The 17881-nt window shown below is 39.7% G+C and overlaps 3 protein-coding genes across 6 annotated transcripts in view; 2 read left to right on the top strand and 1 right to left on the bottom strand.

Moving 5' to 3' along the window:
• The window catches only part of pex5 (peroxisomal biogenesis factor 5), an 11109-nt gene extending 5142 nt beyond the window's left edge, over positions 1 to 5967 (top strand). For all 3 annotated transcript variants that reach the window (XM_024267787.2, XM_024267788.2, XM_024267789.2), the window contains 8 exons: positions 832 to 915; positions 2190 to 2309; positions 2489 to 2632; positions 2850 to 2920; positions 3185 to 3406; positions 3521 to 3686; positions 3783 to 3940; positions 4906 to 5967. In XM_024267787.2, the coding sequence (XP_024123555.1) occupies positions 832 to 915; positions 2190 to 2309; positions 2489 to 2632; positions 2850 to 2920; positions 3185 to 3406; positions 3521 to 3686; positions 3783 to 3940; positions 4906 to 5152 (1212 nt within the window). In that variant the 3' untranslated portion in view covers positions 5153 to 5967. The remainder of the gene's footprint in view (positions 1 to 831; positions 916 to 2189; positions 2310 to 2488; positions 2633 to 2849; positions 2921 to 3184; positions 3407 to 3520; positions 3687 to 3782; positions 3941 to 4905) is intronic.
• A 366-nt stretch (positions 5968 to 6333) lies between these two features.
• Positions 6334 to 9045, top strand: cdca3 (cell division cycle associated 3). Its single transcript, XM_024267840.1, has 6 exons — positions 6334 to 6487; positions 7017 to 7163; positions 7248 to 7365; positions 7449 to 8351; positions 8424 to 8491; positions 8657 to 9045. The coding sequence occupies exons 2-6, from the start codon at positions 7032 to 7034 to the stop codon at positions 8747 to 8749; spliced, it is 1314 nt and encodes a 437-aa protein (XP_024123608.1). The 5' UTR covers positions 6334 to 6487; positions 7017 to 7031; the 3' UTR covers positions 8750 to 9045.
• Positions 8804 to 16080, bottom strand: gnb3a (guanine nucleotide binding protein (G protein), beta polypeptide 3a). 2 transcript variants are annotated; one of them, XM_024267860.2, is made up of 9 exons: positions 15914 to 16080; positions 12993 to 13113; positions 12716 to 12861; positions 12424 to 12487; positions 11052 to 11214; positions 10912 to 10978; positions 10618 to 10819; positions 10322 to 10538; positions 8804 to 10143 (listed from the first exon to the last, which is right to left on the bottom strand). In XM_024267860.2, the coding sequence occupies exons 2-9, from the start codon at positions 13047 to 13049 to the stop codon at positions 10037 to 10039; spliced, it is 1023 nt and encodes a 340-aa protein (XP_024123628.1). In that variant the 5' UTR covers positions 13050 to 13113; positions 15914 to 16080; the 3' UTR covers positions 8804 to 10036. The 2 variants fall into 2 exon arrangements, with proteins under 2 accessions (XP_024123628.1, XP_024123629.1); XM_024267861.2 differs by lacking the exon at positions 15914 to 16080 and adding an exon at positions 14408 to 14614.
• Positions 16081 to 17881: the final 1801 nt, after the last annotated feature.

Raw genomic sequence — 17881 nt, 5'->3', positions numbered from 1 at the left:
TCTTCATTCATTCATTCTCTTAATCACAATCCCTTCAAATGATAGAGGCAGCAGTGAATTCAGAAGAAGCTTATCCTCCTGTTTAGCACGTCTTATTTGCTTTATTTATATTTGTTAAGAAACAGTTAAAGTTAGCTTTTTCAACCCAAAGAATCCAAAACGGACTGTCCCGGTCAAATTACATTTATTCCATAACCATGCAACATTGACATATGCTTCGCCCCCTTTGGCTTGCCATCATCACCGTTTCATGCTTTTTATTTGTCATGTAACAAAGACAAAAAGCCCGACTCTGTTCCACCAACCCCTTCAAAAATGTCCCTACCCACTGCTTCCTTACCCTCAAATCATTACCCTTGCCAAACCCCTCCCACATCACGTCATAGTTCCTGGTGAAGACGGGGGGAGGAAGTCTTCCCTTGGAACCTCAGGAGATGAATCAGAAGATTGAGAAAGTTAAAGCTAAACAAGCAGAGCAGTGGGCCAAAGTCGTCAGGCAGGTAGGACCTTTGCAGTGGCGGCGGCATTAGGGATAGTTATGCCAATTTTTTTTTTTTTATTTAAAGCTTTGCTTCTAGTATTTATCATAGATCTTTATCCAACGTATAGACTCTTAGATAAGCTGAGCAGACATTCGTTTTTTTTCCTTTTTAGGCTCAAGGAGGAAATAGAAATAAAAGCTTTTTGTTTTTTTCTGCTGTCATTTCCACTGCTTTTGCGTTACTTTTATTCTTGTTTTTCTGCTTGAAGCATCTCAGACCTCCATTCTCATCAGATTTCTTAAGTAGTAGAGTGTTATCATCCACCACTAATGGTTTTATTGTTTTTCAGGTTTCAGAGGAGTCAGCTGAGGCATGGGTAGACGAGTTTGCCACAACAGGGCCGGATTTTCATCAAGCCAAAGCTGCAGTGGAGGTGAGCCAAACATTTATTTTTATTAACTTTTATTTAATCAGATAAAAAAAATACATTGAGATCAAGATGTTCTTTGCAAGAGTGTCCTGGCCAGGAGGTCAACAGCACACATCTCAAAACCTAACTATATTAAGTAAAACAATAACATTTGAATTTTTACAGTTTAAAATTGAAATGCTGCAAAGTAATTTTGTGTTGTTAATTGCAATATACGTAAAACAATCAGAAATAGGGTGCAAACGTTTTAAACAGTATGAGAATGTTAAAGTAACTAAATTTTAACTAATTTTACAATTTCATTACAGTGAAAGTCTTTCACTGTAATGAAATTGTAAAATTAGTTTTAATTAATGACCACAAGATTAAGCAATGCAACTACATTCTGATATTAGCATCAACGTGGCACAGACTTTCGGTTCTGTACCTATCCCAAGTAAAAACTAAGTATTACATGACTTATAACAACAAAATCCGAAGCTGGTTCTCGCAAGATGCAGTGTAGAGCTGCTCACAGAGGCTCCGTGTGCTGCCACCTAGTGGTCTAGGGTTTTAGGTGGAACACAAAAGTAGGACGCTGAAGGACACTCGTAAATTATTAATTAAATATTGTCTTGTCTGCATTTTAAATTGATACAAAATATCGCGATATATCACAGAGTCAATTCCCTCCTACGCTTTTAAAACCAGAGGGTTCTCCAGTAATTTACGTTTGTGTGAAAATACCATCATTTTGATTTTCTCTGCATTTAAGAGTATTTTTAATGACTGAAGGTTACATTAGAAGCAGACTGTAAAAACTCAAAGCTTGTGTAAGTGACAGAGAGCAACAATAAATGAATGTGTCATCAGCATAAAAATGGTACGATGCATTTGACAAGTTTTGACACAAGTTGTTGATATTAACGAGATAGGTATTAGAACCTCGAGAGCAAGAGAGGTGGAGACTTTAGAGAGAATTGTAGATATTTGTGTAGATTGGGATCTATTTGACAGATCATCAAAAAAACAAGCCACACCTTGATCAGAGATGCCAATCTTATGTCTAAACCAAAGCTTTTGACTGAGAGCTATTTCTCATTCCCAAACTGTATAAATAATTTTGTCTGAATGTGTCCTTGTTAAAGCAATTTAATCCTAATTTGGATGAAGTTATTTCTTGACTCAGTCATACACTCTATTTTTCTGTGGATAACAAAAGTCAAATTGTGTCTGCACTGTAGAGAAATGATTTGAACTTTGTGGGAAACAGTAAAGTGGATCTGTCATTTTGTCAGAGTGATGTGGATTTCTGGGAGAAGCTGCAGCAGGAGTGGGAGGAGATGGCCAAGAGAGATGCAGAGAGCCATCCCTGGCTGTCTGACTTTGATCAGTTACTCAGCACTTCTTATGACAAGGTAGCTGTCAACCTCCTCCATGCACGAATCCTTTGAGGAACGGTGATGTTGAAACCTTAAAAATGTTGCATCTGGTATTTTACATTCTGCTAGAAAACATGTTTGTGTATAATCTTTAAAATTGTCACCATTAAAATATTTAGTGCAATTCGTTTGTGGTTTTTTTCTGCTTATTTAAGGGTTATCAGTTTGAAGAAGATAATCCTTACCTGTCCCATCCGGACCCTTTGTCAGAGGGGGTTAAAAGGATGGAGGCAGGGGACATACCCGGAGCCGTGCGGTTCTTTGAAAGTGCGGTACAGAAGGAACCAGACAACCAGCTGGTGAGAGATCCTGTTGTTGTTTTTAGTTAATAAACATTTGCTTTCTCATTATTTTAATGCGAAAAGTCAACATCGAGTTTAAGCCATTTTTTTTTAACGAAAAGTACATTTGTTAATTATTATTGATAATAGTCACTGTTTTTCTTTTCCATTTTTGTTAATAAGTTTTTTTCAATCAAAGGAAAAATATGTATCTATAATTACTTTTAAATTGCAGGCTTGGCAATATCTGGGCACCTGTCAAGCAGAAAACGAGCAGGAGTTTGCTGCCATCAGCGCCCTCCGCAGGTCAGAACGCAGAAGTGAAAAATCCTGAAGATTTATGTCCAAAACACAAATTTGTCCCAAGTTAAATTAGACGATGCTGCATGTTTAACAATATTTATTTCAACCTTTTTTACAAATGAAATGCTATTTTTTAACAATTGGAAGAAAACAAAACTCTAAACTTGGATTCTTTCTGAATGACAGTCTTATAACATTGTCTCCCCCCCCATGATATACTCTAATATTTCTGAGTGACATTGTTCTGCTTCTCATTGTTATTCTTAGGTGTATAGATCTTAAGAAGGACAATTTGACAGCGCTGATGGCGCTGGCTGTTAGCTTCACGAATGAGTCGCTGCACAGGCAGGCCTGTGAGACGCTTCGTGACTGGTTGAAGCACAATCCTAAATATCGCTCTGTGTGGGAGCAGCACGAGCGTGAACGCCAAAAAGACGGCCCTGGAAACAGGGAGAAGGAGAGCGAGAGGTTCGGGTCCCTTTTGCCAGAGTGAGTGTGGAAATTTGGACCTCTAAATATATATGTACTAGAGTTTTTTTTTTGTTGTTGTAACGGTTTTAATTAGCTTTTTCCCATTCTTTTCTTTTTGGTTATTTTGCACAGATCACTATTTACTGATGTCCAGTCTATGTTCCTACGGGCAGCCAACTCAGACCCCACCCAGGTGGACCCACAGCTGCAGTGTGGCCTAGGGGTCCTCTTTAATCTCAGTGGAGAATATGACAAAGCGGTGGACTGCTTTAGTGCTGCTCTCTCTGTCACCCCCCAGGTTAGAGCAGAGATCCTCATCTCAGATATTCACCACATACTGTTTTATTTTTTTTTCTTTTAACTCCGCTTTTTTCCCTTTTTTTGTTCCTGACAGGATTATCTGCTGTGGAATAAGCTGGGAGCTACTCTAGCTAATGGGAACCGGTCAGAAGAGGCTGTAGCGGCTTACAGGAGAGCTCTGGAACTTCAGCCAGGTTTCGTCCGCAGTCGCTATAATTTGGGAATCAGCTGTGTTAACTTAGGCGCCCACAGGTGGGGAATTTTTATAAACATTGTTGTCTTTAGATGTTCAGTAAGTTGTGGACCTGTTGAAAAATATGTTGTTTTTTTATACTAGTGAAAGCAAACTAATTTCAGATTAGATTATAGAATAGTACTTTATTGATACCACAAAGAAGACATTGTTACCATAGCTCTATTAAAAGTAGCATATATAGAATAAATTAAACTAAAAACACACTTAAAAATTAATAATAACAATAATTATTGTCTATGAAGTGTTGTAGAGTCTAATAGCTGATAGAATGATTTGCAAAAGTGACCATTCCTGCAGCAGTGTGTCAAAGTTTCTGATTAAAGAAGCTCTTCAGTGCACCCATGGTCTCATGCCGAGAATGATGATGAAGCGGATTGTCCATGATGGATTCCAGTTTCCGTAACATCCTTCTATCACTCAACACAGGCTCTAGAGGACATCTCAGAATGAAGCCAAGATCTCCGCACCAATTTGTTCGATCTTCTTTCTGTTTCTGTTGGGGAATTCATCCCAGGCAACATGTTCTGTAGAAGAGGGCAACAATGCCATCATAAGAAAAACTCTTGTAAATTCAGAAGGATCCCTGACAGTCTCCTCAGCCTGTCCTTTAATCTCCGGTTCCATCTCTGGTAGCAATTTGTTGTTCCCAAGGGACAACAGCTGATCATGTAAACGACCCACCTACAGACCACTTCAGACCCAGAAATGGTGGAAAATAATTCAAAAAGGAGTAGCAGGCATGCCAACGCACTCACGATGTGTAAAAATAATTTTTAAAAAGTCCATGTCACTCAAAAACGAGTTAAAAACAAGAGAATAACAAAAAACAAAGCTATGGTAACTAGGAGCCTGTTGTGGCACCGGTTGGAAAAAAAAACGAAACAAAAAACTGTGGTTGTCTGAATGAGTTTAAAATGTTATAAATGTTAATATAAATTTTTTGTAATATTTATCTTTCCAGAGAGGCAGTGGAGCACTTCCTGGAAGCTCTGTCTCTGCAGCGGCAGGCTGCAGGTGACGGCGTGAGAGCTCCTCAGGGGCCTGGAGGTATCACAGGAACAGTAATGTCCGATAACATCTGGTCAACCCTGCGCATGGCTCTCAGCATGATGGGCGAGAGCTCTCTCTACGCTGCCGCTGACCGGCGAGACTTGGACATGCTGCTGGCTCATTTCAGCCAGAGGGACGTTGATGGCGGGACGGAATGAGGACCAGTCAGGGGAGGGCTTATCAAGTGTGAATGTGTTCTGCTGGGATATAAATGTTTGGGTGATTGAACGAAAATGCTCAAACCTAACGGTTTGATATACGAAAAATGCCAGAGGAAGACACTGTGAAATCCACTGTGCTAGACACTATTTTGATGATGTGGTTGTTTGTTTCGACGACCATGTTTACCAGGTTTGCAGTATTAGTCTCTATGTGGAGGGAAGTAGCAAGCAGGGAAGTGTATGATCCATGTGAGGTGCAGAAATACTAGACATGAAAATAGGAAAAAGCATGAGTTATTTCCTTGTTTTCTGTAGTAAGCGGCGCCATGTCAGATTGTGTTCACTCTGGCAGGTATGCAGACCGAAGGTACACAGGTTCTGTGACACTAAAAACAAGAGCAGCTTCAAATCAAACGGTTTCGAGTAGTAGACTACAAATGTTTTCTAATTTAATTTAAATTTCCAGTGATCATTTTTTCTGCCATTACAATACCTAGAAAACCAGCAGGACTGTTACTGTTATTATGAGGTGTATGCATGTCATGATTGGTTTGGGGACAATAAAGGGCCTCCAAATGATTCAAATCTCATAAATCTTTGACAGCATTTAGTTTTTTGAGGGGCTTTCTTTAAATTACCCCCTTTCCTGTATTTTCTCTTATAAAACAGAATTGTTTTCATTGTAAATAGCTGCATATGCCATAATGTTGATTGTAAAATAATGGCGCACTATAATTGTGCTCAGGCTGCTTGTACCCTGACTGCAATGTTTTAATATAATATTCAGCAATAAAGCTTTGATTGCAAACATCTGCTTTGATTTGATTCTTAAATGTTATCTACAGAAAAAATGTAGTAGATGATGGAAGAATGAACAAGAATAAAGCCACTTAATTAAATAAGCACGTGCTATTTAAAATCTAAAAGATTGATAATACTTGATTTGAAAAAATATCTAATGTAAAAACTTAAATTTAATGCAACATATTTAGCAACAATTATTGAATTTAACAGTCTGTTGAAAGTTTGCTTATTGACGGTCAATTTCTCAATTGAAATTTGTATTTTTTTGAAAAGGGAATGATAAGCTAGCAACGTTCAACTTTCTCAGTGGTAGCCGCGCCCACTTTTTTGCTATAAGAGTAATAAACCAATGAGCGCCGGGCATTTAAAGCGGAAGTGCTTTTCTATTGGCTCGTTTGAATGTAACAGCCACGCAGTCCACGACATTTAAATGTTTTAAGAGTTGAGTGTTCCTGTTTATGTCGTTGAATTGGTCAGTACTTTGTCCTCACGTTGGTGTCAGGCTGCGATTTCTTTGTCTTGTGAAAGGTATGTTTGTTGGACGATTTATTTTTTTGTTTCCGAAATAGTTGTTATTGTCTATGGTCACAAAGTTAGCTAGCCGACGTTTGGCTAAAGATAGAAGAACATTCGTACACATTTGGCCACACTGTCTTAATTTATTAGCCAGTTTTGTTTAAAATGTTGTTTAGATATTTTCATATTTGAATGTTTTGTACAATAGGAAGAAAAATACCCTATATTTTAACAATAAGTTATTGTATCATACATATGAGGTTAATTAGTGGCATCAGAAAACTTAAAACATGAATATTTGCAGCAAATATCTAAACCTACTGATTTTTGTATTGGCATTCAGTACACTTTTAAAGCATACTTCTTTTTGTGAAAAATATTGTTATAAAATGTATTTTCCTATTCTATTCTAATAGTTTACTAAATTGTACAGTTAGATGTGAACCGCACTAAATGTTAATAATTGTTATTCAGGTTTTTGTTTTTTATTTTATTTGAACCCATCCACCTGGCTTTACGTTTATTTCTTGGAATTATGCAGATAAAAAAAGCCATTATGGGATCAAATGAGAGTAAGACGACCGTGCCAGCTGAGAAGAAACCAGAGCCAGCCTTCAAAAAAACCCACACCAGCCATCTGGTTGATCCTCGCTCTCCCTCAGTTGGCATAGATCGAACCCCCATTCAGGTGAGCATTTACTCAGTTTGTTTGCATATCTAATTGCTGCTTTGAGTACAAATTCCAATTGTTTATTTCCTGTGTGTGTCTTAGATTGGAGATCAGGAGTCTAAAGTTTTTAAACTAAAAGGTGATTGTCCCCTGGCCATAACGGATCCTCGCTCACCTACAGTTGGCATAACCCGGACGCCTATCAGAGACGTTATGAGAGGTAAATATTTTTTAAAAATACCTCTTTATTTTGGCCTATTCGTCTAACAGAGTCTGATATTACTTTTTATTTTGTTCTCTTAGCAACAGTTGGGTCTTTAGCTCGCCGCCTGGGTATACTGTTCCACAATGAGACTCAAGGCAAAGCTGCAGAAGGCCCTCAGAAACACTTCACAGATTCTGTTGAGGAGGTCCTCGAGGGTGAAGAACTGGCTTCCACCGTGCCACTGCTCAGTCATCACTCGAGCCAAAACTTTGGCTCGTTAGCTGAACATGGCAATCTTCTTGTCACCCCTGTTCATCCATCTCTGCAGAGTATGAGTGACTCGAGTCCCTTTGTGCTTCTGGAGCATCCTCAGGTCGAAGTGGAGATAGAAACTGAGGCGGATATCACCTTTGAGGAGGCCGAAGAAGCAAGAGCCTCTCCTCTTCACAACAGACTCAGCATGAGCCTGATAACATGCCACGAAGGGTCAACTTCAGCTCAGATCTACGCTGATGTGCATCACGAAGCAAACTCCTTCACTGGACCTAGTGTTGAAGTGGAGGCTCTCGGGGATGGTGCTGATCATTCCTATGCCCTCCCTTCTGTCTCAGTTCAACCAGAATCCTCTGAGCCCCCAGCTTCCTCTGATGTGGACCCATCTGCACAGCTGAAGAATGAAGAGAACCCTCCATCTTGTGAGGGGCCTAATGAGCCCAGTGGGGAGTTGCCTTCTGTGTTAAATAATCAACCAACTCCTTCCAAAGCAAAGCAGCCACCGGTCGGTACTGGAATCCGTTGTCCCACCTTTGACACAAAGAGTCCCAGCCAGTTGGAATTCAAGCCGCAGTGGTTAGGTAAAGGCTTTGGTGCCACTGGATTAAGAGCCAGGGGTGTGCAGGGGCAAAATGGCAGAGGAGGCTCCTCCCCTCTTGCCGTTCGCATCGCAGTGAAGAACATCGCTAATGAAAACAAAGGAAAGACTGGAAAACTGAAGCAAAAAGGTATGTTTGTTTGAGGTGGTGGGGTGCACTCCCTAATTTCTTATTTTAAGAAGTTTTCTTTTTTTTTCTCAGATGTTGAGGGCCGCTCCCCGCTGCAGATCCTGAAGGATAACAACTCTCCCCGAGATCAGCGCTTCCAGGTCTGAACATGCACACACAGAAGACAGCTGTAGTTTACCATTTATTCAGGCAGCATTTGTGGTTACAGTTATTTGCTTCAGTTTAGTCAATGAGAACAGTGTTGTGGATATAGCTGAACCCAGTGATTAAATTCATCTCCAAACGTTCTTCTCATCATTACCCAGGTGAAGGTAAAGGTGTCTGCCCAAGACAAACCGAAGCTTGGACAGCTGGACCGAAGAGTGCTGGCAGTAGCGCTGGATAAGGAGAACAGATGAGATGCTGCAGAAATATTGTCTCCTTTCTTATGTCCTGACATTTTTATGTGTTCTATTTCCAACCTTTTTTGTGTTTTATACATGGATTTTATCATTAGCTGCATTTTCTATCCTCTGCTTTGTGTAAATTGAAATGGTATTTACCCTTTTATACCTGTCTTTGAGCTGAAATTTTTGCTTTACTAAATGCTTTTTTATTTTTTATTTTTTTTGTAAATACATTTTTCCCAATTTGTATGTCAGAAATTTTCACCCTAATTTTTGTGCCAACAGAATAAAAGTTTGACACTGCCATACAACTTTTCCTATGATGTTTACTGTTGTTCACAAATCGAAAAAATGTGTTTGTTAAAATAAATCAATCCTCTCCAACGACACAGAATAAAAACGAAGTATATATAAAAAGTAGTTGGTTTGCCACAAAATAACAGCAATTTAAGAAGGAACTCAATGTTTATTATATACCACTGCTTTAAAATTCTTCAAAACAAACCATTTGGGGTAAAAAAAAAAATGAGAAAAAATCCAAATAGTAGTTGATTGCTTTTTCCATCTCTCAAAGCCTTGTGCTGCTATCATCTGTATAGGGTTAAAAGTGATCTGTGGAAGAACCCATGTAAATGTACAGCTGTGTATACTCAAAACCCTTGAACTGTGGCGTTCTGAGCCTGATGGGAAATTTTAAGAGCACAGTGAACCATTAGGGACAAATCTCTTAAGAAAGCATTTTCCTACTGTACAAGTTCTCATCAGATAAATCCACTTACATCAGTCAAAACATAAATGTGAATTTCAGCAAACTACATTTTGAAAACCTGGTATTTAGAGAGTCTACCAAATCTAAAAACTAAATTATTTTAATGCTTATTTATGTGAGAACCGATGCCTAAGAAGAGCTCATGCGACTTTAAACATGCTGACATTTTTAATTCTGCCTCATCTTGTGTGCCGCCATGTCCATGAGGCAACTTTTGTTGTCTGGAAACCTTTGAAGACATCTACCTGTCGTCAATGAATAACTATTAGGAAAGGTAATTTCCAAGACCCCCCCCACCCCATTTGAGTCCCAAATTTCCCCCTAACCAGAAGATAGGTGAGGACGTACTGTGACAAGAAGAGAAAACCCTTGCCCTTAGATTCCGTCTCCAACATAAGATAAGACTTGGCACAAATAAACACCCTCCTCTCACCCTATGTGGCTTCTTGTCTCTCACTTAAACTCCTAATCTTCATTTTTCTGCCAGGCAGATGTTTTAACTACTTTCTGCTCAGTGTTGAGGAACTGCCTCAGTTCCAAATCTTGAGGAAGCTGTCCCAGGATCCCGTGCAGCACGCCATGCCGTCTGCAGACACACCGATGCAGCTCACTCTGTTGTCGTGACCGGCCAGGACGCCTGAATAATGAAACGAGTGACAATGTGGAAGAAAAGCAAAAGAGCGTTGAAATGTTGGTGCTGTTTGGCGGTGATGTAGCTGTGCAGCACTTGTGCTCAGTATGGGAATTAGATTAAAAGACATCCTGTGTGATGGTTGATAAAATGCTGCTTTATAAATAAACTGAATGGCACTCACCCACTCTCTCAGCTTTAAGTGAGTCCCAGATGTTGACGTTAAAGTCATCATAGCCTGCCAGGATCAGCCGGCCAGACAGAGAGGGAGCCAGAGAGGTCACTCCGCACATGATGCTGGAGTCCTGGTAGGTGATCAGCTCCTGGTCGGCTCGCAGGTCGTACAGCTTGCAAGTCGCATCATCAGATCCTGTTAGCACAGCATTGCCATTCGGGAAGAACTGGAAGATAGGCGTTTGTTAGAAGGTAGATTTTTGCATAGACAGATTGGAAATGTGAATTTGCAGAACTCATCCTCACCCCAATGGCATTAATGTCGCTTTCATGACCTCCAAAGGTCTGTCTGCAGGTGCCCTCTCTAATGTCCCACAGCTTGGCGGTGTAGTCGCAAGCTCCTGAGATGAAAAACTTAAAGTCGGGGGACACGGCCAGAGACATGCAGTCCCCCTGATGTCCAGCAAACACAGTCTTTTGGGTCCCGGTCTCAATGTCCCAAAGTACACTGCAGAGAAAGAAAAACAAGGAACATCCATTTTTTGAATATGCAGAGACACAATGTCGCTTTCTGCAGCAGTTTATTCATTCTGCTCTCACCAAGTGCAGTCCCCTGAGCTGGTGATGATTTCACTGTCGCTGATGAAGCGACAGCAGGACAGGTAACCTGCAGAGACGAATACATCCCACATGAGGAGAACAAAAACACAAGAGCATGCACGTGAACGCTGTTTTCTCACCTGTGTGTGCTGCCAGTTCACGCATCACCTTTACATTCCCATCTTTGCCCTTCAGGTTGTAGATGGAGCACATGTTGTCCAGGCCACCACAAGCCACAAGGTTTCCTGAAGGAGCGTAGGCACACGTCATCACCCACGAAGACTTCAGGGGGATGGCATTCACCTGGGTACAGACGGAAAGGATGCAGATGTTAGATTTAACAAGAAAAGTTCAAGTGTGTTGGTAAAAGTATTTACTGGGGTTGTAAATCTTTCCTTCTTATGTTTTGATACATATCTCAGTAAATGGTCTACGAATCCATAGATAAAAGATTCAACTAACTTAGTTGCATTATGATACAGTTCAATTAGTTTACCTAAATGGATACAATTTAGATGTATATAATTCATTCAGAATTTTAAACTATAAATGAAAATGCATTTTATGATGGTCCATCTGTGCCAGAAATATGTCTATGTGTATTTGGTCCACTGTCTATGTATTAGATCTATGTATTTGGTCCACTGTCTATGTATTAGATCTATGTATTTGGTCCACTGTCTATGTATTAGATCTAAGTATTTGGTCCATAACATGCATAGACAGTCAACCAAAGATGCAGAAAGTGGACACAAAACCATATTTCTGGCACAAACAGAACCCCATGATCACAAGTTTAGTGCACTGTGGTTCACCTTCAGCTAACTGTAACTGACCCAACTTTTTAGAACCAAGATTGTGATTGGACGTCTTTTTGCTTGCATCACATGCACACATAAAGCCAGACAGTTAAGAGCACAACAGGAAGGGAAACTGACTAAATTAGTAAGAAACCGATTATTTACTTCCCAATTGATTTAATACTTTTTCACCAATGTGTTTGTATTTATGGTTTTCAACCAATACTGCTGTAACTCTCCTAACTAGATTGATTTTTTTATGCGTATCTTACATCCCCAGAAGTAACCGTACAAACTTTACAAATATGAACATTTTTTTCTGCTCACATGGAAAATTGTACAACGAATGCTATTACTCTTAAACACAAATAAAAGGATGAAGTAAATAGTGATTCAATCTGTGAACACATGTTTTTGATTTAGCACTCATGAACCAGACAAAAACAGACTTTTCTCTTGACCTAAAAAATGTAAAAATAACTTTAAATCAAATTTCAGCTCATCCGTGTTTATATAAAATTTGTTGAATACTGATTGAAAAAGAACAAAATAACATGAGAAAGAGTTATGATTAGCAGATTTCTTTGTACATTTCAACTGCAATAGGAAACCTTCAAAGTGTGTTTGAAGCTTCAACACATTAGGTTCATTTTGATCTGAAACACATATTTAGGTCTTGTTTTCACTACTTATAGGAATGTCTTTTTCTTACCTTGTTGGTTGTGATGGTGTCCCACACTATGAGTTTTCCATCTTGCGAGGCGCTGACACACAGCCTGGTGAGTAAACAGAAAAACAATAAACATCAAGTAAAAAAGAAAAAAATGACATTTTCTGACACAGAATGAATGAAGTCACATTTATCCTGAATTTAACACCACAGGTTCTTCTTATGGGTTGAATCTCTTCCAAATTTGTAATTAGCTGCATTTAGGTGTTGAGTTTCTTTGTATTGATTGCAGGATTTGTTGTGTGTACAGAGCACAGAGCTTTTGCACATTTACTTAGAATCGGTGGCCCAGTGCATGGCATAAATCTTGGCAAGGTGACCCCTCAGAGTTTTCCTGGTCTTCATCTGGACACGTCCAACCACACTGATCCCACCTGCAGCCTCCTGCAGCGTGGTGTCCTGAACCGCCTTTCGAGCTGCCTGAGGAGTAAACACAACCGAACAGGTCATAATCACCAGAGCAGAGGAGTCATGAATACCAAGATGTTTGATTATAAACCACACAACGGTTCATAGCATGACTTTTTTTGGAATAGATAATTGCAACTGACTGTAATCTGGTCTTTGAGGCTGTCTGCCTCTTTTCGCAATTGCTCCATTTCCGCCATGGCGATAGTTGTCAGGCACCGTCACCAACAAATGCAAGGAGAGATGTTCACAAAGCTGGAACTCCTGAGAAAAAAGAAGAAATAAATCTCAGACTACACGGCAATATTAATGGAAACCCCTTACCTGCTTTTGTGACATCATGCAATGATTGTCATGTATTATCTTTCCTGGGATCATTCTCTAAGTAATTGCTGATTTGCAAGTCAAACGCTCTCCTCGTCTACTTTGCAAACTTTCCTAAATATGCAGGCCCCAGCAGAAACCCGCAGGACACACCTTCATGTGAACTGGAAATACTCGAATCCATCGAAGGACTTTATGACAAATCAAAGAAGTTTGTACAAGCCTCTAATATTGCTTACTTCTAGTTTCTCCAAACTTTTGAGAGAAAGTTAATATTCATACTTTAAATAAACACATCTACAGCTGGTTTAGATCTTCTTTGTATGCTCGATTTAGTCTAGAAGCCATTAGATAACAAATTCCCCTCAACTTTTAAAATTAACGATAAATCCAACATCAAATAATTTTCTAAATGTAATAATAATTGAGAATGCAACTTTGTTTGCAGCAACTTTTTAGAAGTTATCTAATGTACTAAAGAAGTGTGATAAAGTCAAGCATCTCAACATGTGTTAAGACAAGATTTATCTGAATTCACTCAATACTCCCTAACACTAAGTAGTGAGTAAATTTGGACACTCACAGACGGACATGGTGGAAAGAATCCACTTGTTTTACAAAATAAAACTTCCTTCAGAATCAGATAATTCATAAAACTGTTTTTTTTTCTGCAGCCGCGTACCAAGTGTCCAGAGTTTGGGGACCACTGCTTTAGAACATGCGACTTGTGAAACCACAAACCCAAGCCTCCACTGTTTACTCTGACCTGTTGGCCCCCAAATAATACCATAAGCGTTACTCCCCTCCGACAGCCATCACAAGAGTTGACATCACAGACAAAGGAGTTTGTGCCACTCCACTGAGCCCTCACCTAATGTTGATGGCTATTAAATTTGGTAATGTCTTGATTAAATGGGCAGTATTTAGCAAATAACTAATCACCTAATGGTTAGACTAATACAGTGTGAGTGAATGGAATCAACACACAAATGATGAGGCTGTCAAATTCTCTGAACGGAGGGCTGAGTAGTTCAAGGAAATGACTATTAAAAAAAAGCAATATATTTCATAAAAAAAGGTTAAAAATCTGTTTATTTATTTAAAATAGGTAATTAGATCTAATTACAGATCTTAAAAAACACAGTTTATTGTAATTAAACTATAATCCAGTGAGTAATTACTTTTTTTTGGTCAAATAATTGAACATTTTAGAGTGTTTTCCATTTTTTCTTACCTTAAAAGTCAATCGGATGAAATTCCTGAGTGGATTTTATTGTTTGAGTCTCTACAGCAGTCTCTCCTTCTCACTTCCAGTATTTGAATGAGAGTCTCTGTCATAACATATGACCGAGCCGATTTGCCTCTGATTTGTTTAAAGGGAAAAGGTGGGGAAAGGAGTGATGCAGCACTCCAAGAGAAAAGAGATCTGATTTAATTGCTTGCTCCATATAGCAACGATGGCCCAAAACAGTGAAATTAGAGAGTTTGTGGTACAGTCCTGAAGTTGGCGACAGGGGATTTTCTGTTCCAGATGTAGGAATGACTTCAGTAATATGGGCTAAAGGCTTTAGTGTTTTAGTCGTGATACTGCCCTTTTGTCATTCTCTTCAGGGGCCCTGCTTATTGTTTTGTGTGATTAAATGAGTGCCAGTGATGGCTGGGTGGTGGAGTGCATTAACACCACCAGAGAGGAGGGTAGGTAGGGGATCGAAGGGGGTGGAGGAGGGTAAGAGGCGAGAGGCAGGAGAGTGAGTTTTAAATCCTACTGGCTGAGATTTTAAGGGAAGCCTTTTGAATCAAATCTGCTCTCATCCGATTATTGACTGCTCTTTACATCTGGATAAGAGATGGAGAAAGGGAAGTGGGGGCAGATAGTGGGATGAGAATGAGGGAGGGAGGGGGCAGATGGGGGAGGTAGAATGGGACCAAAAGAGATAGAAGGATAAAAAAGTGGAGGTATTTTGGTGGAATTAGGCAGTGAATCAGTAACATATCTGTGTCATCTCAGAATTCCTGACTAAAAAATTCAAATTTTGATTTTTTTTGCACCAAAATAACTTTAATCTGTGTTAGTTGACATTATCAAACGAGACAAATCTGACCATTTTAGCTGCATTACAATATCTTAGACATCAAAATAAACTTTTTGTTTTTTGCGTCATTTTTATTTTAAACCACTGCTAAAGAGACATTTCCTTTCTTACCAGTTTTTAATCATGTCAGTCTACATTCACTCTACAACTGTTCTTATCCCCGCTGCCAAACACAATCGGTTCCCTCAAGCTTTTTATTTTAAATTGAAAACAGTCAGTTTAATCCTCACTTTTACACCAAGATCAGTGCCCGCGGAAAAAGCAACTTAACGTAATTTTATCCTCCGAGTACGTCTGATGGCATTAAGTATCAGACAACACGAGACTTTTGCTTTCAACTCAGATTATCTGACAGTATAATAATACCAGCAATGTGTTGTGCTCACATGTAAATCCTTTTGTTGGATGTGGCACACGCGCAGGAAAAACCGAAGAGGATTTAACTTGTACCAGTGTAAGTTTTACATTAAAACACTGGACAGGAAAGTTTGTTGCATTTTTTTAAAATCTGTAGAAAAAACATTGAAATAAAAAATTGAGAATGTAGCCAAAATATTTATATCTATAAGCCTCAAATAAAGTTTTCCCTCAGTTTTTAAGTAAAGACTACAAAGTGTGCAGGTAGGACCACATGACCGTCCACTCACCACTGAAAGGCTCCTCTCAAGGTCTCTTATCACTCTTCTTTCCCTCTCCTTCCTCGGGTCGTTGTCATAAGTTCAGCCTGTGTTTCCACTGCTCCTCCACTCATTCACTTTTGGTGTCACACACAGCGTGATGTCTGTCCGTCACCCACTCAGCCCACTGCTCCTATGAGGAACAGATGAGGATTGGAGGGATGAAGGGAGATCAGCGATGAGGGGATAAAGCCTGGGATGGGCAGAAAACAGGGCTGAGGGAGGTGGTGGTCAAAAAGGCAGAAATGGAGAGGAGACAGTGGGGGAAACCAAACAAGGCGCAGGGCATGGCTGTGGGGTCACAAGACCTGAGCAGAGAGGGGGAATCTGTCAGAAATGAAGAAATGGAAATTATGGAGGGGAGGGGGGGGCGAGAATAAATAGAGGATCTGGCAGCACGGCTTTTTATGGAGTTAGGATAGTCCTGTTGAGATGTATGATGGACAGGTGAGATTGTTTTGTAAACCAGATGTGACCGTCATTGAGAAAGGTTAAGACAAAGGCTGGATGAGGAGAAAACTGACTGAGCCAAATAAGCTTTTCGTAGTTCATAACTGGTGTGAAAATAGAATAAAAATGTAAATATATGTTGTCAAAGAAGGTATTATTGACCTCTTCTAAGAAGATCTGTGACAGACAACCAACATAAATGCAGTTTTGGGTTCAGTTGAAGTTCCATCTGCATGGATATTCAAAAAAGTAAACCCTTGAAGCAAAAAAGTTTAAAGTCAAACTTCAGCATGATTCAGATCTGCAGCACAAGGTCACACTTCTCTCTGAATATGCTCTAAAAGCTGCTTTGTGTAACTTCCAAAAAAGCGTTGAATCCACGTTTTCTCATCATTATTAACAGGGTTCATGCTAATTTTCTTATTGTTTTTTGAATACTTTAGTAGAGAGTCACTCCAATGAAAGTTTTGTTTGTAAGACGTTCTTACTACATTTTTCTCATGATGGAGGACACATTTGAAGAATACTAAGGTCAAAACTGCATTTCTGAGTATTTCTTCATTGAGATCATTGTGAATCAGGGGCAGACGAAGAAACAATGTTAGAAAAACCTTGTAGTTGTGACGTAGGTGCTACAGTCAGGGGGCTACAAGCTCTCTCCACATCCACTTGCAGACAAATAGATCTATGTATGTGTTTGTTTTTCTGAGTTGGCATCTGGTTCAAAACTGTACAGCTAGATAGCCCCAATGTTGCTGGCATTGTTAGGTTGGGTATGTGAGGGACTGTAAGCTAACGGGAAAGGGGGAAAACAAAGGGAGGATCGTAAGTGGGGTAGGGTAACGTTACTTTGAGGCTATGCGAACTGACCCACAGACGATGCAGTTCGACTCACAGCGCCCAGAGTGTGTGAAAAAAGATGCAATACAGGAATAAAATAATCGATTGATTGTATTAGAAAAAATTGTTGAGATCCGTGGTCTGGTTGACAGCATTCGGACTCTTAACAGCAGTGATTTGATCTGGTTCAGGTATTATGATTTCTTCTTTCACAGGTTCGTTTTGTAGAGTTTGCATCATCTTGTCTCTGTTTGGATAACAGGTTCAGGAGACTGAGCAAGGACAGCAGGTGATTTGACAACAGGTAAGTTCACAGCAGGAAGATCAGGTTCGACATCTAGTTGCTGGGCGGTAGGTAAGTTTAGAGACGTGTAACAGTGACTGGTTCAGGTAAGAGCAGGATAAACAGAGCATCATCATCATCATCATTTAGATGTTTGGCTTCAGTGGTGGGTGAAGGAACAGATACAGCCGCATTTGACTTTTGCTTGGGGTCTTCTCCTGAGGTGCGGCTAGGAATCAGCAAGGGAGTATTAGATCCCTATGTAAAGGGCAAAGTGGTTTTGGCTGATTTTCTGGACGGACAGTGTACACTGGGAGGTTGTCTGCTTTCCTGTTGACTCCCACTTGTCTGCCAGTTTATGCTTT

The sequence above is a fragment of the Oryzias melastigma genome, linkage group LG16 (genome assembly GCF_002922805.2).
Source record: "Oryzias melastigma strain HK-1 linkage group LG16, ASM292280v2, whole genome shotgun sequence".
NCBI lineage: Eukaryota > Metazoa > Chordata > Actinopteri > Beloniformes > Adrianichthyidae > Oryzias > Oryzias melastigma.
The sequence above is the reverse complement of the archived record's forward strand: the minus strand, read 5'-3'. Positions and strand labels throughout refer to the sequence as shown.

What these genes read in the sequence shown, in the direction of transcription:
- cdca3 (XM_024267840.1), top strand. Translation starts at nt 7,032, where the DNA reads ATGGGATCAAATGAGAGTAAGACGACCGTGCCAGCTGAGAAGAAACCA. An exon ending in TAGATCGAACCCCCATTCAG is followed by an intron (nt 7,164 to 7,247) that starts GTGAGCATTTAC and finishes TGTGTGTCTTAG; the next exon opens with ATTGGAGATCAGGAGTCTAA. An exon ending in TATCAGAGACGTTATGAGAG is followed by an intron (nt 7,366 to 7,448) that starts GTAAATATTTTT and finishes TTGTTCTCTTAG; the next exon opens with CAACAGTTGGGTCTTTAGCT.
- gnb3a (XM_024267860.2), bottom strand. Translation starts at nt 13,049, where the DNA reads ATGGCGGAAATGGAGCAATTGCGAAAAGAGGCAGACAGCCTCAAAGAC. An exon ending in CACTGGGCCACCGATTCTAA is followed by an intron (nt 12,488 to 12,715) that starts GTAAATGTGCAA and finishes TTTACTCACCAG; the next exon opens with GCTGTGTGTCAGCGCCTCGC. An exon ending in GCGACATTAATGCCATTGGG is followed by an intron (nt 10,539 to 10,617) that starts GTGAGGATGAGT and finishes CCTATCTTCCAG; the next exon opens with TTCTTCCCGAATGGCAATGC.